The sequence below is a fragment of the Sminthopsis crassicaudata genome, chromosome 3 (genome assembly GCF_048593235.1).
Source record: "Sminthopsis crassicaudata isolate SCR6 chromosome 3, ASM4859323v1, whole genome shotgun sequence".
Classification (NCBI taxonomy): domain Eukaryota; kingdom Metazoa; phylum Chordata; class Mammalia; order Dasyuromorphia; family Dasyuridae; genus Sminthopsis; species Sminthopsis crassicaudata.
In genome coordinates, this window is record NC_133619.1 from 349,181,427 (window position 1) to 349,205,183 (window position 23,757).

The 23,757-nt window shown below is 37.2% G+C and overlaps 1 protein-coding gene across 4 annotated transcripts in view; it reads left to right on the forward strand.

Annotated features, from left to right (window-relative positions):
- Positions 1-23,757, forward strand: part of ARHGEF4 (Rho guanine nucleotide exchange factor 4) — a 503,177-nt gene that overhangs the window by 411,940 nt on the left and 67,480 nt on the right. For all 4 annotated transcript variants that reach the window (XM_074301690.1, XM_074301691.1, XM_074301692.1 and 1 more), the window contains one exon: positions 10,132-10,271. In XM_074301690.1, the coding sequence (XP_074157791.1) occupies positions 10,132-10,271 (140 nt within the window). The remainder of the gene's footprint in view (positions 1-10,131; positions 10,272-23,757) is intronic.

Genomic DNA, 23,757 nt, shown 5'->3' on the forward strand with positions numbered 1-23,757 from the left:
TTTAGCGTCATAAAGATTTAGGTCCTGATTATAGATACATTGTGGATTTTGTTCTTAATTGAATAAAAAACCCTCCCACAAAATCAATAGAATTATATTTTGTTCTGGGAGCAACATTTTAGGATGGTCATTGATAAGACTGGAGAAGACCACCAGGATAATAAAGGAGCCCATCCATGCCATGCAAAGATTGGTGTAGTGGTACTCTTCTGAGCTTTTTTTCACTCAACTCTTTCTTCTGCTTTAGAATTGGGAGACTGTTGACCCCCTGTAGGAATTCACCCACTAAACCCTTAGAAGTACCACTGCTAAACACAGCCATCCTATTCGCTTCAGACGTTTCCATCACATGAGCCCACCACAGTCTTATAGAAGTAGTTAGCATTGGAAAGCAATGTCCCAGGAGGAATGATATGCTGCCTTCATCCTCCGGAAGAAAGATCAGATTTACTCTCTTCAGCTCCAGAGGGCAGAATGAGGAGCAATTAGGGAAAGCTACAAAAGGGCAAATTTAGGTTTGATGTAAGGAAACATTTCTTAACAATGAGAGCTCTCCAGAAATGGAGTGGGCTACCTTCCAAGGGAGTGCTTCTTCCTCCCCAACACTCCAGCCCTTCTCATTGGAGAGCTTTAGGCAGAGACTGGATGGCTGCTTGTTGAATGTGATATAGTGCAAATGTCTTTCAGGTACAGGTTGAACTAGAAATCACTGTGATTTCTCACAACTCAAACCTATAATTCTGTGTGAATATCATTTTTGATGAATCTATAGCATTTGTAGTTTAGTTAAAGTCTAGAGAAAGTCTAGTTGGTGTTAAAAAGTACAGTACCCAAGAGTTTGGTCTTCTTCCCACTTTTAATCTTCATAACAATCTTTAAGGTATAGCAGTTATAATTAACCCCATTTTACAAATAAGTAAATGGAGATTGAGAGAATTAAGTTAATTTGCCTAGCATCACCCATAGTTAACAAACATCAGAGTCAAGATTTGAACTCAGGTGATCATGGCTGCAGTTCCAGTTTAACAGTAATTATTGATTACAGTCATCGACTGCCTATGTGATCATTTGCTTTATGGAATAGAGTCTAGCTAGGGAGAGAAGATATACACAAAAAAAACCATTTAATAACATCATGAGGCAATTTATTATAAGTGCTCAAGTAAATGCTATAGATAATAATAGGTATTTCTAAAGGAGTTGGAGTGGAGAGTAGCAAAAGGGATGGGGGGAAGGAGAGAAGGAGCAAGAGATAGAGACAGAAGAGAGATATAGAGGGAGAGAGAGAGACGGAGACAGAAGAGAAATAGAAAGGGAGGGAGAAAGAGACAGAAGAGAGCTAGAGAGAGGGGAAGAGAGAGACAGAGGAAAGGTAAAGAGAGGGGGAGTGAGAGCCAGCACTTGTGGGGTAAGTCAAGGAAAATTTCATGGGAGAGATGAGACTTGAGCTGAATCTTAAAAGTAGAGAATCTCAGTGGGAAGATAAGATTCCAAGGATATCATTGCATGAGCAATGGCATGGGAGCATTGAGACCAAAGTGTTCAGGAATATTGGGAAAATGCTCCTAATTGGAGTTGAGAAGTTGGGAGAGAGTGAGAAACAAGAAAGGATAAGTAGTTTGGAGCCAGATTGGTTGACAGGATGAGAAACTTCAACTTGAATCCAAAACTACAGTAAGACAGCAGTCTGAAAGTAGAGTTTTCGGGAGATTAATCTGGTAGCAGCATGCAAAATAATTTAAGTGAAAAATAAGTCAGGAGACCTGGCAAAAAACTATGACAGGGGAAGAGACCTTCTACTTATTGGATACTGGCTGTCCTAAACTTAAGAGTGTGTGGGAATAAGGTAACAAAATAAACTAAAATTTATCCTTCAGAAATTCTTCCATGCAGAGTTGAAATAAGACACCTACTGTGTGTCAAGTACAGGGGATACAAAGACAAAAATAAAACTTAGAAACACGATTTAAAATAGGCACATATAATAAGTAAAATTAACAGTTGTCTCATTTTGCTCTCCTTCCCCCCATGCTGTACCCTACTCCTCATTTATCCTTGAGCAGCCTCCCCTGGTCAACATTTATTTCATTTTTTAAACACGCATTGCTTGATGAATCATGTTGGGAGAGAAAAATCAGAGCAAAAGGGAAAAGCCATGGGAGAGATTTAAAAAATGGAAAAAAGAAATGAACATAGCATGTCTCCTTAGTTCTTTTTTCTGGATGCAGATGGCATTTTCTGCATAATTTTCTGGTAAATATTTATATCAAAAATTTAAATAAAAGCCTATGTGACAGGCTTATCAAAACTTGCAGTTGAAACAAAATAAAGAGGAATAACTAATATATCAGATGATAGAATCAGTATCCAAAAAGACCTTAGCAACCCATGATGAAGAACCAAATCCATCTAATAAGAAAAAAATGTAGTAGGAATCAATGCAAAATCCTGTGCTTGGAGACTAAAAATTGACAAATATAATATAAGGAAAGCATGCCTAGATAATAATTCATGTTTAAAAAAAAAGATCTAAGGGATTTACCATGTCAGTGTGTGCTTGACAATATGAATGACTTGGCAGCCAAAAAAGGCTACTGTAATTTTAGACTGCACAAAAGGAGCCCTAGGGCCCAGGAAGTGACAATCTTGCTGCACTCTGCCCTGGCCAGGTAGGTATCATGGTGTGTAGTTGTGGGTGCCCTGTTTTAGGAAGTGCATTGACAAAGTGGAGTGTTCCAAAGCAGAGTCACTGAGATAGTGAGATGATGGCAATCCAAGGGACATGAGGATTCATTTTTAGGCTAATGGAAATAAGAATTTGCAGGGATGTCATAACTGTTTTCAAATGTTTGGAGAACGATTTTACTTGGCCCCAGAGGGTCAAACTAATTATAAGGGATGGTTGTTGCAGAAAGACATATTGTTGTTCCATTTAAAAAATGTTTCCTAATGTTGAGCATTGTCCAAGAAGGGAATGGGCTCTCTGAAGAGGTGGTGAGTTCCCTGGATAAGTGGAGATCTTCAAGATGTCAGGGAGGTTTGTGTCAGAGATTCCTGTTCATGCACAGGTTGGATTAGATGGCCTCTGGGAACAATAGCTATTCTTTAATCTGGATGCATGGCTTATTAACTCTTTACACCCAGACAACTACACTCCCTCCCCAACTCCAGGCAGACTTTTCAGAGCTGTAGGCAGTACGGGGAGACAGTAGTGAGTTCCAAAGTTTCTGTCTTTTCTCCTCCCCCAGGAAAGCAAATGCTTTATGACTAAGAAGATTAACCACCAGCCCAGCCTGATACAGTTATAAATTTGCCCTCAGGATTATTTTGGTGACATAAATTCCCATTCCCAGCTCAGATGCATGGCAGTTGAGTGCCACATTTTGACACATGTGTGGGAGGCCTACTTCAATAAATTCACAACATCCCCCATACCTGGCAAGCAGGAAGAGGAGATTTATGGCCCTGTTTGCTGAAATTCATCCAGTTAGCCAAATAGCCCAGCAGGGAATCTGCTTCAAATAAATTATATGAAGTATACTATGTTTGTATATGAGCCCGTGCCTGTACATTTTTGTACTCATGTGTGCATGATGAATATTGTTCCTTACTGCTCTGTGGCTCACCTTTTTGATCTGCCTCTGATAAGGAAAGAGCTGGCCAGCTGTATGGCCTCTTGATTTAATGATGTTTGTAGCAGCTGGCTCTGCAGTAAGGGGGGAAAAGGGAGAGATTAACAGCTTTCTTTTAACACTATTCTCCAGGCTCTGATGGCTTTGCTAAATCAAATGTCAAGAAGAATTCAACAATAGGATCACCAAAAGCGTTTCCTAGTTGGAGCCAGGTTATATAAGGCCATAGACACCAAGTGAAATCATTTGAATTTTATCCTGTAAACAAGAATTCTAGACTTGGAATGATTAGTCTTGGGTTCAGATCTCAATTTCGCCATTTCTTGCCTGTTGGACTTCATCTATAAGGTGGTAGGAGTGGAACTTGATGATCCTAAATCTCTCCATAAGCTTTAAATCTGTTCTTAGAAGCCATTACATTTCTAATCTCTGTCGTACAATACCCCCAGTGCACTTGAACCAGAATGAAATGTAATTGAGAAATGTATAGCAAAATATATGAAACCCAAGAGAATATAGATAATGTTAATATGTGATTTTCAAAGTCAATATGGGATCCACAGGGATGCTTAGCTAAGGTTTGTTGGTTCCTTCTTCTATTTGAATTTGGCACTTCTGCCTTAGAGCATGAAAAGTACCTTACCCTGACCTTGTACTGACATATAGCAAATGAATCCCTGAAGGCCATTAATTCTCAAAGAACTCTACACATTTTTCCCCAAGCAAAATAAATCTACTCAGAAATCACTGCAGAAATGTAAATACTAGTTTCTGATCAGTTAGTTGAGGAACTTTATGTTTGATGTTAAGCTAGGAGAGAAAGCATGAGATAATCCTAGGCTTGGTCAAGAAATTGGATCCATATTCTGCCTCAGAAAATTCAAAGCTATGTGGCCTGAGAAAGTAAGGGGATCATAGTATCATGGCTGGAAATCCAGACCAGAACCTCAGAGGCTACTCAGTTACAAGTGAAGAAACTGAGACCAAGGGAGTTTTAATGATTTTCCCATGATTTCTGACCATTTCCTCATCTGAAAAGTATATAAAAATAAGGGTACTTATTATAAGGCTGTTGCAAAGATCAAATGAGATAATGGATATGATTGCTATAGAAGCTCCTTAGCTGTTACCTGCCAACCATTTTCAACTGTAGATACTAAAAATACTTGGTAGGTAAAAGCTATGGGGCTCTGACCTTGTACTGACCCAAAAGGAAGAGAAAATTTCCCAGGAAATCTATTACCCTTCGTGCTGCTATTTTAAATCCTGGCCTTAAGGTCTTTTTCTAATTTACTCTTTTCCCCCAGGGACCTCGGATTCCCACCTCAGCTCACCACTGAATCAGACTCATAAGGCATCCTGGGGAGTACTGAGCCCTAAATAACCAAGTGTTTGTACAGACAAATCCTGACCATTACAGACCCGGCCCATTGCTGTTCCTCACATTTACTTCCCAGGGATGCTCACAAAAGCTGGGTGGGAGGGACTGAGGGGGTCTGTACCCTGGGAATGTACCAGTTTCTATTGAATTCTGGGAGTCCTCTCATGGAACGACCAGATTACATAAAGCTTCCATTTAAACTTGATACCTATTCCAATCAGTGGGGGTTTCAAATAAACCTGTCAAACTGACAGGAACGTCCATGCTTCCACCCGCCTGATTAGAAACTATTGAATTGTGAGCCCCAGGGAAGTGTGGGGGATGGTAGGTGGGTTGACAGATCCGCAGCTACATGCTTGCCTGCTTTGCAGGAATATAATTTATCACGGCAGCAGCCTCTTCAAGCTGTAGAACTTCAGTGTAGCTAGACAGTGTGATCCTGGGGAAACACTGTGGCCTGAGCTTTTAGTCCTCTTTCTGCCATTAGCAAGCTTGGACAAGGTAGTCAGCCTCTAAGGGTCTCTTTTCTCTCACTTATAAACCATACAAATAATAATAATAATAGCAGCAATAGCTAGCATTTAATATTGTGCCTTCTCTGTTCCAGGTGTGGTGCTAAGTGCTTTTAAAATAACATCTTATTTGATCCTCACAATAACCCTGAGAGTTAAGTGAATTGACTCATCTGAGATCACATAGTTAGTGTTTGAGGCCGTATTTGAACTCAGGTCTTCCTGACTCCAGACTCAGTGCCCTGTCCACTGAGCCATCTAGCAAAATGATTCCTATTCCACTGAGGTCATTGTTGTAAGAATAAAATGAAGTTGTTGATGAAAAAGCATTTTTGAAATTTAAACCTACTTTATCCTTCCAGTTTTTCTAGGTGAATGGAGCATGAAATCATAGCTGGAAGAGATCTCAGGGCCCCCCTCTGCCAACCCCTTCATTTTATACATAAAAAATGGAGACCCTGCAAGTGATTTCCCTAGGGTTATGAAGGCAGCAAACATCTGAAGTGGGATATGGGTCCTCTGACCCCACAGCCAATGTGGTTTCCTTGGTGCCATATATAATGTTGCACTGCCTTTGCCAACATGTATCTGCCTTTTGCCATATATAAACCTTCTGAGCCTAAAACATTATCCCAGGCCTTATGTCCTTGTCTCCTAGAAACTGTCCTCCCCCTGGCTTGTCCTTTTCTGGCTGCCATATCTTTGGAATTCTCCTCACGTTAGGCCCTGGTCTCAGTGAACTGCCTACCATCAGAACCAATTCTGCAAGTGGCTCTTAATCTCAAAGTTTTCAGGCAGCTGCTATAGGCTGGGCTGATTGCTTTGTTGTGCACTGACATCTCCAGACATAGGACTTTGGAAATATGGCAGTCAGATATCTTTAGGCTGGCAACCATATTTACGCAAAATTATGAGAAGACAATACAATAAAAACTACATGCAAAATGCTACTTTGGGAAGTGTCTCCTTAGCATATCATCTCTCTGATTCTTTAGAATTTAGCCCAGACTAAGATTCTTTTTGGTTAAAAGGAATTCTGAAATGAAAAGGAAATTGGGTTCTAAATAGCCTTGCCATATGTTGTAGTGGAAAGAAGACTGGATTTAGATTCAAAAGACTTATGTTCAAATTCTGATAATTCTGAAACTTTATGCAGCCATGGAGTTTACTGGCTAGATTTCATTCTTAAGGACCATGCCTTAAACTAAAACCAGTCTGATTCTCACTGGTCACCATTGGTCCTAGCACAAGCTCCATTTGGTCATTGTTTGGGTCCTGATTGATTCAGATTGAAAATAAATAGCAATAATTTATGCTTTGGCCAGAAACCCTGAAGGTTTTTCCCTCTCAGATTCATTTATGAAGATTTTTGCCTAAGAAGGCCTAGGTCTCTCACCGCATTCAGGGTCATCTCCAATTGTCCTGATCCAAATCTGGCCACTGGACCCAGATGGCTCTAGAGGGGAAATTAAGGCAGGAGATCCTGCACAGCCCTTCCTTACTTAAATCCAATTCATTTTCATGTCATAACATCATCTCCCTGATGTCATGGCCCTCTTCAAGAACAAAAGACAAATAATAACATATAGCCATTGGTAAGTCTTTTACCTTTCTGGCTCAGTTTCCCCATCTGAAAATGGGATTGATAATTAGCACCTATTTCATAGGGTTTTTTGAAGAAAGTATTAAATAAAACTCAAGGCATTGTATAAATGTGATTTTTGTCAGAATTCATAAGACTGTCTCCTTTCTAATTTACTCTGAGCAGTCAGTGAAGTCTGAATTCATAAGCTCTCTGGAATTAGGTGAGTTATAGGCCTTCCCAAGATCCTAAAACAGTAAAGGATACATATTTTACATATATCAGAGAATATATTTGTATAAATGGAAAGTCTGAGCTGTAGAATATTTTAAAGGAACATGGAACTTGGTTCATTTCAAGCAATTCAGACTAAAGTGTCAACAAAAAATTTCCAAGCTGGAATCTAGTGATAACAAATTTCAACTCTTGCTACAATTACTTCTATATCATTACATAATTTACTTTAATTAATTTAAAACTTTCCAGATTCTAAATGAGTGTTGTCTCAGTGAAGTGGGATTTTTATAGTAAATAAAATGATGGTCTTAAGAATTCTTGGTACCAAACTCTTCTCTCCATCTGGTTCATATTGTCAGTGTGCTATTATTGATGTAGAACTGGAGCTCAGAAGAGAGTTCAAGGAGATCACCTGCAGAGAGATGATAACTTAAAAATGATAGTTGTTGGTGTCATTGAGAGAATATATAAAAGGGAGAAGAGAAGAGGGTCCAAGACTCACAGGTAAAAGATAGGAGACAGAAGAGAGTGAGGAGAAAAGACCCTCATAGATTATTAGTTGAATTCACTGAGTTACTATAACCCAGCCCAGCCCTCTCCATTTTGAAGATGAAGTCTAGAAGAAGATTTGTCCAAAATCCCACTAGTAACAATTCATCATAAAGCTATTACTACATCATTTAACTCTAATTTGTTTTCATCTGGTAATGGGGGGTGGAGGGAAAGGAAACTAGATTATTTGTATTAAACCCAAATAAAAACTGCATCTCCATGAGCCATATATTGACTTAGAAAACCAGAAATTAGCATTATCTATGTTGTACTGTCTTTTTATATTTTTTGAAACATTTCCCAATTATATTTTAATCTGGTTCCAGCTAAAGTTGACATTTAGGGACTAAATTATTTCCCAGGTCTAAATCTATGATTGTAATATGTCTTTCACATGTTTCCCAAACACATAAAAAATATTTACCACTCCATGAAGCCCAGAACATTAGAATTGGGAGCAACCTTAGAGATCATTCAATTCAACCCTTTCATTTTTAGTTAGCCCTTCCACATCATGACTTTCCCTGTTGCAGTTTTGATATGTCAGGGTCAGCATAAGAATTTAAATGGGAGGAGTAGCTAGATTGCACAGTGGATAGAGCAACGGCTCTGAAGTCAGGAGAACCTGAGTTCAAATTCAGCCTCAAACACAATATTTCCTAGCTGTGTGACTCTGGGCAAGTCACTTAACCCCAATTGCCTCAGCAAAAAATAAAAAAGGAAAAAAATAATTTAAATGGGAATTAGGAGGGAGTTTTGTGGAAGCTGCAAATGACACAGAATCTATAACCATATATTTAACCCAAATTTTACAATTAGATATTTTAAACATCCCATAAAAAAAAGGAAAAAAAAATCAGGCTTCTGTGATACGAAGCAAGGGCCAAAAAATTTAATATTAAATTTCCAGCTTGTGAGGTAGCTGTGCCCTTAATACCTACAATGTGGAACAGATAACAGTATAGACAGTTACTTAAAGTCTCTCGGTCACAGTTTCCTCATCTGTAAAATAGGAGTACTTATCTCACAGGATTTCTGTGACTCACATGAGACATGTTAAATGTATCACAAATCTTAAAGTATTCAATAAATACTGCCTCATATTAGCATAAACATGGCAAATGATGACCAGATTCATGAAATCCTAGAGCAGGAAAGGACCTATGAGGTCCCTGGCCAATAATATACAGTGGTGTTTCTTCTAACTCTGATGTTCTGTTCTCTATCCCTCTTCCCAGGTTTGACTAGATCTGGAGGTATCTGTCTCAGTGTTGGTGAGGAAGAGAATGGTCTTGCCATTCTTCTGCTCAAAACATGGCAGTGGTAATTCATTCCCCCAGAGGACACAGCACAAAGCTCTTAACTCCACAGTCAAGACTCTCCATAATTTGGCCCCAACCTACATATCCAGTTGTGCCTCCTGTTATTCCCCAACATGAATTCCACACTTTAACCTCCAAGCCCATTTTATTCCCTGTCCCCTAAATATACTGTGTGCATTCTTTTTTCTGTGAACATAGAGCTTGCTTGAAATTTTCTCTTACCTTTTTTTCCAAATTCTGCCTATCCTACTTCTAGTCTCACCTACTTCGCAAAGCCTTCCTGATTCCATCTCCCAGTACTCTCCTATTCTTCTCATCTTTGGAGTTTTTATTCGTAGTCATATTTTAGACTTTCTTTCTCAGCACTTAACACAGGAAACATAGGAGAAAACCTCAATAAAGACTTGCTGAGTGAATGGATGAATGAAACAAAGTCCTAGTACAAATGTTTGGATCCTAAGGAAGCCAAAGCAGGCCTAAGGATTATCAGTTAGTCTTGCTAATGAAGCCAGACAATCAGAAATATGTAGTTTTGCCTTTAGTTTTCCCCCGTGATTTGCTTATAGGAATGTATGTTGTGGAGAGAACTTATGTTTCTGCTTCAGGCGGACAGATGTTTATATTCTTGTGACTTCATGAGATGAGCTTTGAGAATGAAGTAAGGGAAAGGGATGAAGTAGGAAATGGTAAAGTGGCCACTAGCCAGTGTACACTTTATGAACCAGATAGAAATTTTGTAGCCTGTTTGGGAAAATATTTTCAAGGTATCTTCTGTTGATTTTTAACTTGAAAAAGTATCCTGAAAGGAGCATTTATAATGAAAATGTTCACTTTATTTCCCACTTTCTTCTCTCTTCTGTTCTCCTTAAATCTGTGTCCCTCTTTGGTAAAATATCATTCTCTCTTGTTTCAGTGATTCCTGATGGAGCCCTGGATAAGTCAGCCCTTGGAGACGAGCTGGGGAGTGAGGAGGATCTGTATGAGGACTTCCGAAGCTCCACTCACCATTATGGCCACCCAGGAGGAGGAGGAGAGCAACTGGCCATCAATGAGGTAGGGAAATACTGCTCCCTAGGGAAAAGGGAAAAAGTAGTTTTTCTCAATGATGATTCCGTCATTAATCAACAGGCGTCTATTGTTCTCCTACACCAGGCCCTATTAAGATTATGCTGACAAACCACAAGCAGCCAGTTTGTAATGCTCTGTATTTTGCCTCATGAATCCAGTATTATCAAATAAAATACTTATCCTTTACCTTTCACCACCTTTACACACTTTCTGGTATCCAAATAGAGAACAATGCATGAACAGTCAGTTCCATGAATCCCTTTAAGACTCAGTGTATGGTAAAAAATGGGATTCTTCTACTAACTAGTTAGTTCTTTGTGAACCAAGTCTATACCCTCATTTCATCCTATTTCCATAGTGTCTCACATAATACTTTAGGCTTATTTTGGTCAAAGGCATAATTAGTTATCTGGAAAATTTTCTTGGACAGAAGAACTCACCCTTTGAGAATGTTAAGTCAATGAAGAACTATTGCATTATTATTTTTGTTTTTACTGTGTGTGGAGTCATTGCAAAAGTCTCCCAAGTCATCTGTGATTTCATTACAGAAGAGAATTCCTGACAAAGGAGCCCTTCCTACTAATGCAAATTGGCAACTGTTCCACAACTTAGAGTCTTTCAATGCTGCTGAGGGGAGTAACTGACCCATAGTCAGTCACACATCCAATATGATAAAGTAATAGAATAGACATTTATTAAGTGCATACTATATTCCAGGCACTGTGATAAGCACTTGGGATACAAATAAGAAAAACAAACAGTCTAATGAGGGAAAACAACACACAAAAGAAATCTGAAAAAAAGGTAGCGGGGAAGTCACCTGTCATGAGGATATAGAATCTAAACCAAGCAATTCAGATGGTGGGAAATGAAGTTTTGACTGGGCTTTTGAGCCCTCTTCAAAGGGAGAATTTGGGAAGTTTCTTGTTCCACCCTCCTGCCCTCCAGTCAGAGGAGCAGAGGCAACTAAGAATACTGATGTGGTGTTAGTGCACAAGCTGAAAAAATTCCTTGGGTTTACTGGTGATAAATTGGATCAGGAAAGGGGGGTGACATAATGATAGTGGAGTCAAAATCAAGGAGTGTAAATGATGGGAAATAATTATCCAACATGTATCAAAGTCAGAACTTTATCCTACCTCTTCCTGGATTTTATCTATTACCACTGGCTGCCTCCCATCTTGTACACAGTGCTAAAACATATTATAGTGCACCAGTCCTGAAGTCAGGAGGACCTGAGTTCAAATCTGACCTCAGACACTTAATACTTCCTAACTATATGCCCCTGGGCAAGTCACTTAACCCCAGTTGTCTCAGTAAATATATATACATATATATATTTTTTAACTTGATTTTTAACTTGAAAAAGTATCCTGAAAGGAGCATATATAATAAAAATGTTCATTTTCATATATATAATAGTGTTTTGGGAGTCAGATGGCACATATATGAAGAAATTCTTAATCAGCAGGAGAATATAATTATAAATCTATTATATAATAATAGAAAGTACTTTTGCTGTGGTATAGATTTCTGTTTCCTTGTTTAGCCACCAGAATCTCATAGGATCTATTTAGGTAGAGAAATAGTGAGACAAAGAATAGAGGCAATTCATTTTCATAGTGAGATAGAGTTTAGGATACTGCTTGTGGGTTGGCATGCTATCTCCCCTTAAGCTGATATTTGCCCAGCATCCTCACCTAAATGGAAGGACTAAGCAGGAAATATCATCTCTAGGAAGCTATTTCCTGTGCCTTGTTCTCATTTCTGTACTTATGCTCGTGTCCATGGAGAATAAACACTAAAAGAATGTTAAGACATTGAATTTTTAGTTGCTGACCTCATTGCAATAGTCACAGAAGAGAATAATGACTGCAATTTTCTGGTAACAAACAGAGGCTTTTTTTTCCTTGTGGATAGGTAACTTCCTGGCTCTTTTCAACTAAAATCTTCCTTTAATTATGCTGCACATGGAGGATTTTTCCACTGGGAAAGGGTTGATTCTTGAGTGGTTAAGCCTTCAACATTTATTGAGATTGATGACCTGCTGGACAGCTCAAGAAACAGCAACTGGTACACTAGCCATCAAACAGTGATACAGAGTAGTTGACATTGAGAGCTTGGAATGAATGGGCAGGTATGACCCTTAGGAGAGATTCTAGATCACAGTAAAAATAATAATGTACTAGAGCTTCATTGACCCAGCATCCTGACCGAATAAGAAAATTTTCCAGATAAAACTGATTATGCCTCTAAGTATCAATTACTTGAAACTTAAAAATTTGGAAAGAAATATTTCTAAATGTTCTCTTGCTTTAAAAAAATAGATAATAACTAACAGAATTTTGTCTTTTATTGATGATTCAAAATTTTTACTATGGACGTTATTTACCTTAGTGTACTGTGAATACATCAATAATCACCAGGGCTTTTGACTGTAGCAATTTGATTGTAGAAACCTATTCAACAGAATTATATTAAATATATAGTAGGTGCAAGGTGTTTTGACCAGGCTTTGGATGTTCAGAAGTAAAACCAGTATAATTCCTGCCTTCAAGAAGTTTGCAATCTACTAGAGAGATATAATGTATATTCACATAAATCAATGTGATAAAGTACAAAGTAATTTCAAAAGGAAGAAGAAAGAGAGGGATCAGGAAAGATCTTGTATAGGAGACATTTTTTAAGCTGAGCTTTGGAAACTGAAGATTCCATGGTGTGGAAATGAAGAAGAAATGCATTTGCAACATAAGGAGCTGCCTGTATATGAGTGTGGAGGCAGGAGATGGAGGAGATGGAGTGTCATTTTGTGGGAATAGTTACAGACCAGGTTGAACTTCAGAACTCCTTGCCCTAACAAAGTTCCACAGCTTTTAATGCTTTTCAACTTCTATGAAGTATTACAAAATTCTTAGTGCAATCTTTGGACTTGTATATATTTTTTTCTTTCTCTTTTGGGGCTTCAGTTTTTTCATCTGTAAAATGTGGAAATTAGATTAAATGATCTCTAAAGTAACTTGTAAGCTTAATTCCTATCATCACTTAAATAAGGTGTCAAGATTACACTTGTATCATGCTTGTACTTTTGGATCCATTATCACATTAAAAGTCTCATGTACCTGGATGGTGAAATGGGTGTGTGGGGAGAAAGGAAAAGTAGTTTGCATAACTCCTACTACATGACACTTTGGTAAGTGCTTTTAACAAGGTAGAAGCTGTTTTGTCCATATTTTACAGTTAAGGAATTGAGGCAGCCAGAGGTTAAGTGATTTGCTTAGAGTCATATAGCTAGTAAGTATCTGAGAATGTATTTGAACTCAGGTCCTCCTGACTCCAAGACTCCATCCATAGCACCACCTAGCTGCCCATTTTATAGATGAAGAAACTGAGACTTAGTGGCTCACCCAGAATCATCTGGCAAACTGAGTTTAGAACTCCCCTAATTCCTAGTCCCATTTTCTGTTCTAACACAGTGCCCCACAAAAATATTGAAACAAAACCACTCTTTCCAAGAGAACCTTGGAGACACAAAGAAACTTTACCTTTAAGCACACTCACAAGAATTTTGAAACAAAAGACAGCTCACTCATTGAGACTTTGGCACCCAAAATTCCTTGAGTCCTTAATAGCAAAGGCCCCTTGAGTAAAAGGTCCATGAAAATTAGTGAAGTCCCAACCATGTGTTTAGTAAAGAATTCTTTGTTGGTAATTTTCACATCGAGCTGTAATAATAAAAATGTCAGAGTAGAAGCCTTTTAAGATCCCTTTCAGATCTAAATTTAGGAACCTATAATCTCATAGGTTCACTGAAGACACCAACATTTGAAAAACCATACCAAGGAACTCATCCTGAAGTTACCATTGACCAGGCCATGCCCCCACATTGCCCACTGGCAGTATTACAAGACAAAACTTTCAGTATTAATAACCAGAGCTTTTGTGAAAAACGCCAAGTTCACATTGATCAGAAGGTTGAGGATCAAGTTTCCAAATCTTTCCTCCCACCTTTTAATATGAATTTTTTGAAAAGGAAAAAAACCACATAAATACTAGTTAGCTTTTGGATCCACAGGGAGTACATTTCCCAAGAACATTTTCTTTTTTCCTGGGTTCCCAGGCAGCCTATATTGTTCCTTGCATATTGATCCACACAGATTTGTTACTGTGTCTGTTCTATACCTAACATTATGTTGGCTTCTGTGGGAGATAAAAAAGCAATCTACAGCAGAGAAAAATCTTTTAGAGTTGTGGTTTGGAATCATGCTAAACACACATATTCAATCATATTTTCTAAAAGGATGGGAATAGGCTAAACTGCTTTATTCTTTTGAATATTGTCCATCTATCTATGGGACCCTGAATAAATCATTTAAACTCAATCAAAGCCTCTGTTTGCTTATCTGCAAAATATAGAGAATTTATAAAACAAAGTTGTTGTGAAGATCAAATGACATAATATAAGTAAAATGCTTTGCAAACCCTTAAAGTCTTAAACAAAAAAATGAGATATTGATTGTCTCAAAATGGAGATCTGACATAAGTTCTTTATGAAAAAGAAATCCAGTATTAAGGTCTTTTGAAGAAACAATAAGATATATTGGAAAGAACAATGGATTCAGAGGACTTGTATTCAAATATTCATTTTGACCATCTCCTACTAGTGTGGTCTTGGGCAACACTGGTCCCTGTATCTCTCTGAGCCTCTCTTCTGCCCTCTTAGACCAAATGCTTCTCAATGGTCTTTCCAATTCTAAATTTATCATTTTGTGAAGTCTGATTCTGATACCTTCATGTTTTCATCATAGCAGTGGGTGACAAAGTGCTTTGCCCATATGTGGATGATTCATGGCTAGAGAATAGAGGAGTCATAGAGAGTATGATTTTAGTTGCATCCCCACTACCAATTTTCTCCATAATTTGAAGAACCTCATCAGTGATGCAGATGTAACTGATGCTGCTTCTGTGCCATCAATTCAATTTCATTTAACAAGCATTTAGTAAATATTAAGTATGTGCCTGGTATCAGGTACCTGAGATCCATCTTCTGGAATCCCTCATTTCCTTCAAAGTTCAATTCAAATGGCACTTCCTTCTTGACATGGGGACCAGACAGTGAAGAAGCTTGGGATGGCGAAATGAAGTATTATGCATGAGAAACAACAAAGAGACACTGGATTGTAGGGTATATGATGGGGAGTAAAAATAAGAAGACCAGAAAAGGGTCAAGTTATGAAGCCAAATAGAGCATTTTGTATTTGATTGTGGAGGTGATAGGGAGGAAAGGGGCTTGAAGCAGGGAGACCAGCCAGAAGACCATTGCAAGAATCCAAGACTGAAGTGAAGATCTGTACCAGATTTGTGACAGTGTGAAAGGAAACAAGGGAGGATATACTAGAGATGCTCCAAAGATAGAATCAACAAGACAGCAACAGATTGGATATGGGAGGTGAGAGAGAGGGAGGAATCGAAGATGACACCTAGGTTTTGAGCTTGAGTAATTGGGAGGATGATAACTCCTTTGACAATAACAGGAAAGTTTGGAAGGGAGATATGGTCTGAGAAAAAGATAAGTTGTTTTGGACATGTTAAATTCAAGATGTCTAAAGGATATTTTGTTCAAGATGTCCAATAGGCAATTTAGTGAAGATCAGGAGAGAAGTTAGGGCTGGATAAGTCAATCTAAAAATCATCTGAATAGATGATAATTGTTTCTTTAGGAGCAAAATGGTATAGAGCATTTGTACTGCTAAGGCGTTTAACATTCCCCAAATACATCTTTTGTTGTGTATGTTGTTCAGTCATTTCATTGTTATCTAACTCTTTGTAACTTCATTTGGAGTTTTCTTGGCAGAGATACTAGAGTAGTTTGTTATTTCTTCTCCGACTCATGTTACAGATGAAGAAACTGAAGCAAATAAGATTGAGTGACTGTCCAGGGTCACACAGTTAATAAGTATCTGAGACTAGACTTGAACTTATAGAAATAAGTCTTCCTAACTCCAGATCCAGCATTCTTTCCACTCAAAATCTAGTTGTCCCACATATATCTTATGTTTCTAAAATTCTATACTTTGGTTTATACCATTTTGCTGCCCTGAAATGTCCTTTCCCACCTTTGTGTTTGCATAAATCCTTCAATCTCCCTTTACCTTCTCTATAAAAACCTTCCCTAACTGTCTCAGCTTGAAGAACGAACTCTCTCTCTTCTAAATTATCATTATTTTCTATATCATTTACTTAGCACTTAGTGATATATCACCATATGAATTCACTTCTACCAACCTCTTAAGCTATCATTTAAATATTTTAATATTTATCTTCTTTGTCTATATCTTGAGGTTTCTGAGGACAAGGACCATTTTTTTACTTATAGACTTACAAAATTTACAAAGTCATTTGGACCTAGTTTTCATCTGAGGCAGTTGGTTGAAAATGACTTATTCGAGACTAGTTAATGGAAAAACTGGGACCAGACCTGTATCTCCTGACTCATTGCCCAATACTCTTTTCACCATATGTTGGTATCAATTTGGCATGTGACTTTATTTTTCTCTGTCTCAATTTTCCTATCTATCATATTCTTATTTGTATTCTACCACAGCCCCATGCATCATACCTTGTGTTGTTGTTTATGTTATTGTTGTTATATTTGTCCTTTGTTTTCAAAGGAGACCAATGACATCAGGAAAGTAGTGTCTTGATAAGTGACGGGGCAAAGTCAGCAACCTCATTCTCTCCTCCAGAGCATCTGAGTCCAGTGGTCAGACATAGATCAGGACAACTGGAGATGACCTTACATGCAATAGGAGACCTTGGCTTTTTTTTAAGCTAAGGTTTTTCCCAAGTCCCAGTTTGTCTTGGGCAACACCCATTCAGTGATTAAACTAGGTAAAAAATAAGGCAAAAGATGGCCTCTTTTACCTGCTCAAAAACCAAACAATCTGAGAGGGGACTACCTTCAAGGTTTATGGCCAGAACAGAAGCAAATGATATTTGCACTCATTTTGAGTCACCTAGACCTAAACAATGACCAATGGAGGCTTGGACTGGGGCTTACTGGTCAATCAGTAACTGCTGACTAGTTGACATTTTTTTTAAATTTTGAAATCAGGAATCAAAGTCATAACTCTGACTTCAGTAATACTGAATTCATCAGGCAAAAACTGTATCTCTTTTATGTGACCTATTCACACCCTTTCCTCCAATGCAATTTCTGTCTCTTATTTTTCTCATAAATCGTCTATAGTGGAGCCACTGAAAACACAAGACGTTTTCCTCTGATTCTTTTAGTATCGCATAGAAATGAACACAGCACTTGGGCAGTCCATCTGTTCTGCCTTATTCTTTCTATGTAACCTGCCCACCTCCTTTTCCAATTATATATGTCTTTATTGCTCATTCATCCTGGCTCTTTGTGTTTTTCTTATTAAAAGCTTTTAAAGTTCTTAAACTTAGGAATCATAAAACAACAGCATCTTAGAGTGGAACTTCAGAAGTCACCTCGTTGCCCCTTTATCCTTCAAGAGGTCATCCAGTTTTTACTTAAAACTTCACATGAGAGAGAGCCCATTTCTTTGGAATTAACTCTAATTGTTTGGGACTTTTATATCAAAGCTAAATTTGCCAACCCATCTCTCTTATTACTGTCTTCTAAGGCCAAGCAGAACAACTTAGACTTGTTTTTCCAGTAACAACCCTCCAAACACTTGAAGAGGGCAATTATACCACCACATTCTCCCCCCAAGACTTCTATTCTTAAGAATTAAAACCTCTGCTTCTTCTATCAATTTTCATCTCACATAAATGAGGAATTTCCACAGGAGGAGATAAAGGGCAAAGGGAGAATCCATTCCAGTCAGGGGAAATGATGTAAGCAAAAGAAAACAGAAGAGAGAAAGATGAAAATGGATAATTTTACTAGTATATAGGATATGTGAAGGAGAATAGTATGAAATAAGTCAGGACAGGTAAGTATGAACCATATAGTAAAATAATTTATATTTTATTTAGTAGGCAATGAGAATCCTTTTAAAGTTTCTGAGGACAGAAATGAATGATCAGAATAAAGTTAGAGAGATTATTCAGCTGGTCCTGTGAAGGAAGGATGGAAGAAGAAGACAAGGGCTTCAAGTTCCAGCTCCCAGTGTCATCTTCTTCAGGAAACTCTCTTTAACTCTATCAGTCAAAGTGACCCCTCACTTCTTAAGTCTCATAAAGTGTTTATACTAACTATGAACTTACTCTGGTTTGTAATATAATTATGTATTTAAACTCTGCAACTTACTCATCTTGGGCACTTCAAATATCTTTACTGAATTTCAGAACTGTTGCACCCCAGTAAGTTTGTGGGGGAGATATTTGGACCAAAACGTTCTATTAGCATGCTCCAATTTAATAATTTATTCCATTTATTTCCTTGTTAATGTTCAGATTCAAGATGTTGAGATTTCATATCTATATATAAAAACAAACTAGAATGTTTTCCTCATAGAGGGAACAGCAATGCAGGGGATGTGACCAAATCTGTATGAATAGTATGAAAGCTGGCCGAATAACTCATAGACTATTAATTGTATGGTACTTTAGAAATACTGTAACCCTACCCTTACTGCTATTTTGAAGATGAGGAAACAGGCCTGGAGAAGTCAACTTATTTGTCTCAAGTTATATTTATAGTGAGGATTCATTTTAAAGATATTAAGACTTAATTTTCCTTGTCCATAAAACGAGGGAAGTGGACTAGAGCAGTGCTATCAAATTGAAATAGAAACAATCCCTACGGGCCCATGTGGACTTAGAAAATCATAAATCAACATTTTATCTGTTGTGTTGTATTTTGTTTATTTTGCTATTTACATTTTAATCTAATCCAAGCTTAGTTGGACTCCTTGAGGACTAGATGACTTATAATGGACTTGTAATATCTCATCTAAAAACTAAATCTACTATTCCAAGATGTAAGGGCTCTCCTTATGGAAGCATATGATCAACCAGTCATAAATACCATAGAATCATCAATAAAGAGTTGAAAAGACTCTCAGAAATCATCTAGTTCAACCCCTTCAATTATGTATGAGGAAAATGAGGCTCCGGAAAGTCAAATTACCTGCCCACAGTCACACAGAGGCTAGATTTGAACCCAGGACCTTTGATTCCAAAGCCAGTTTTCTGGCTCTTTTCCCTTTGCTTCATTACCTATAAACAACCATAAGAGGAAATGGTGACCACAATTATCCTCTCACAGCTGTTAGTCCTCCAGAAACAGAATGAATTACTCATAAAAATAGTCTTGGAAGTGTTCTTTTCTATAGTGGACCCCAATTAACTAGGATCTTATGAAATGAAAAGGACTTAGGAGGAGAAGGGTTGAGCAAAATGCAATCCATTCCTTTCATCTATGAAGAGAGGAAGGGGGATAATGAGTCCAGAATAGTGTACATTCTGTTGGATGTCACTCATGCTGTTTGGTTTTGCTGAACTTCTCCCTTCACCCCCCACATTTTTTTTAATTTCTGCAGTTATTGGTTTGGTTTGCTGGGGAAAGGAATGGTGGAAGAATATATGCAGAAATGAATGGAATATAAAACAAAATGCATCAATTTAAAAAAAAAGGAAAAGGACTTTGGCTTTTGAGACACAAGCATCTCTAAAAGCCCATGCAGCTATTCGGCATACAAAATTTTCTGTCTGCTGGGTTTTCTCCAGAGTAAAGGAGGGAAGAATAGTTTTAGCTTTTTCCCTTGCAGCAATGGAGTGCTGTGATTAGCAATGGAGTAATACGATTAAGAGCAGATTAAAATTTAATTAGTGCAAAAGGATAGAAAGAAAACTGAGAATAAAAACAAAGATATTGGGAAGCTTGTTTATAATAAATTGGGAGTATCAAAGGACACCATGGAAAAGGGTAGTAGAGAGATGGTTAATGGGAAACTGGACATTGGGAGAAGAAGAGCTGGGCAGGATGAAGATGAGAATCTAAGAGGAGGTAACAGGAAATGATGAATTTTTTTACCTCTACTAAGACAGGCACAATGTCCAGGACTAGGGAGGTTCTACTATGTTCTGCCCTCCCCAGACCTCATTTGCAGAACTATATTCAGTTCTAGGCAATAATAATGATAATAATTTTTGTGGTTTAGTTGTATTTGTCATATCTGACTCTTTGTGACCCCATTTGAAGTTTTCTTGACAAAAGCCACTGAAGTGATTTGCCATTTCTCCAGCTCATTTTACAGATGAGGAAACTGAGGCAAAAGGGTTAAATGATTTGCCCAGGGTCACACAACTAGTAAGTGGCTAGGGCTAGGGTTGAACTCGGGAAAATGAGACTTTCTGACTCTACATCTGACATTCTGTTCACTGTATTATGTAGCTTCTCCAATAATAACATTTGTGTAGTACTTATGTAAGAGGCACTGGGCAAAGTTCTTTACAATCATTATTTCATGTGATCCTCACAATAACCTTGGGAGGTAGGTGCTATCATTATCCCTATTTTACAGATGAGGAAATGTAAGTAAATAGAGGCCAAGTTTAAATGACTTGCCCAGAGGCAGAGCTTAAATGGCTTGCTCAGTGTCACATAGCTAGTAAGTGTCTAAGGGCAAATTTGAATTCAGATTTTCCTGGCATCAGACCCAGCTCAGGCCCTACCATCACTATGGTAGCTGTCTCTACCATAGGACACTGATAAAATGACTCTTTCAATAAAGACATTTGAAGTGTTCAAAATGAGTAAATCCCTATCTCCAGAGTTGTAAAAATTAAATAATCATAAACCAGAATAAATTCATGGGAGTAGTGCAAATGCTTTAAGAGATTTAAGAAGGGAGGGGTTGCTTTGGCTGAAAGAATTAAAGAGAATTTCTTGAAGATGACACTGAGAGTTGGAACTTGAAGCCATAGTCTTCCTCTTGCTTGGAAACCATCCTTCACAGAGCTAAGTAATCCTTATAACTCTGCTCAGATCATTCAGTCCTCTGCTCAGAAGCTTTAAATGGCTTCTCATTGCCTACTAAGTAAAATATGAATTCTTCTGCCATCTGGTTCACACTTACCTGCCCTGCCTCATTTCATACTACACTCCCTCACATATCCTACATTCTAGTCAAACCATTCATTTTCATCTTTCTCTCTTTTAGCCTCCTTTCTTTGCTTATAATCATTTCCCCTAATTGGAATGGATTTTCCCTGCACCTTTCATCTACATTTGTAGAAAGTCCTAAAAGACCTAGGGATACCAACTCTCCCATGAAGCTTCCCTGACCCACCGACACTGGACAAAAAAGTGATGTTGCTTTTCTAAAATGCCTCATAGTTTTCTTAGATTTCTTCTTTAAACTTATTTCCTCCTATCGTTCATTAATTTGGGTACATACTTTACATCCTCATTCCATTCAATAGACATACAAAAATCTATCAGATTGTTAGTTCTTTGAGAGGAGGGCTAGATCTTATCTATATTTATATTCAAAGAGTTTGGAACTTCATTCAGGCATCTTAAATTTAGTCTAAACCTCAGAACTATCAATAAAATTCAAATACACATAAGCAGAATAAAAATATTCATGAATATATTATGTATAATTCATTTTAATGTGTACATTAATTTTAAGAAGGTAGTAACAAAACTATCTCATTTGCTTTTATGTTTCCTTCTATATTCATTCTTATGTATATTTTAAATATTACTATATATATATATATATATATATATATATATATATATATATATATTTTAAAAGGTGTAAATTATATTGTCCCAATTCGGCTTTTTTTCTGCCTCTGCATTCTTCATATGTCTTCTCACATTTCTGTGTATTTTTTAGAGCTGTTATAGTACAATGGCATGTGGTGGTGGATTCTATTAGGCTTAGACCAAGAGACCTTTCTCCAAATCAGCCATTCAATCATTAAGCATTGAAATACTTCCAGACACCTAGAAAAGGAAGTGGTGATAGATATCCCCTCACAGCTGTTAAGTAACAAGATTCCTGCTTTTTATACTATCCACATTTCTAAGGACAAGTCACTTAACCTTGCTTAACCTAAGTCTGTTCTCATATGAAATGAGGTTAACAAGGCATGTAGTGTCTAAGATTGTTTTGAGATTCAGAGGAGATAATATTTATCAAGTGCTTAAGAAACACACACATAAGAACACACACATTCTCTTTTATTCATATTTCTAAAGTTTGTTTATTTCCCAACCATTGGCTACATGGATTATTTCAGTTTTTTCTACTATTATGAATTATGCTATGCAAGTATTGCTATTAAAATATGTATTCTCTTCCTGTCAATAACATCTTTAAAGTATAGGCCTAGTAATAAAATCATTAATATTTCAAAGGTAAAAATATTTTTGTTGTTTTTATTGTATAATTCTATATTCCTTTCTCAAAAGATGGGACAAATCCATACCTCTATCAGTAGTATACTAGACTGTCCATTCTTGTACAGCATTAAATTTTGTCATTTTTTAACGACCCCAATTTAATGGGTGCAAGGTAGTATTGAAGAATTGTTTTAAATTACATTTATATGAGAGCTTTATTAGAGAGTTTAAATAGCTTTTTATTCAGTTATGTGTATATCTTTATTGGAGATCTTCCTGGTCATTTCATTTAGCCACTTATCAATTGAGGAATGGGTCTAATGGTTATGCCATTTATACCAATTTCTTATAGATATTGTAGAAAAAGTTTTTATATGAAATATTTATCATAAAGATTTTTTTCCTAGGCTGTTTCTCTGCTTTTTCTTCTGAGTGCAGGAAATAACATACTGTTGTTTTAATGAAGAGATGCTAGGTGATATCATAGGCATACCTTTGGATTAAGTGACAGCAAGGAAGTAGAAGCACATCTTAGAAAGCAGTACTTGGATAACTGGAGTCTTGAGATTTTGGTTGATTGGGTACACTTTTCCCAAGAACTAAGAATACTAAGAGAAGGGGAATTGTTTTCTGTGATGCAAAGCTTTTTTATGAGTGCAAGAACTATTTTTATATCACCAAATCAATTCTTTCTCCTATAATTTCTTATTTTGTTCAAATGATTGGAATTTCACTTCCTTCTACAATTGCAATAGATATATTATTTCTTTTAATCTTGAAGATTATTTTAATAACATATGATAGAATCACTTGGAATTTATTGTTATTGTGAAGATAGAGAGAAGTTTATCTTGGAATGGGATTTATTAAATTTTTTTGTTTGGGTTTTTTTGGTATGAGAAAGCTAGACACTGTAGTAGATAGAGAATAGGACTAGAAATCTAGAGAAATATGAATTCAAATCCTGTCTGAGATATTTAATAGCTGGGAAACTCATTTAACCTCTGGCTACTTTGGTTTCCTCATCTGTAAAGCAGGGATAGTAATAATACCTACATCTCAAAGTTGTAGTGAGGACAAAATTACATAGTATTTGTAAAGTACTTTGCAAATGTTAAAAACCCTACATAAATT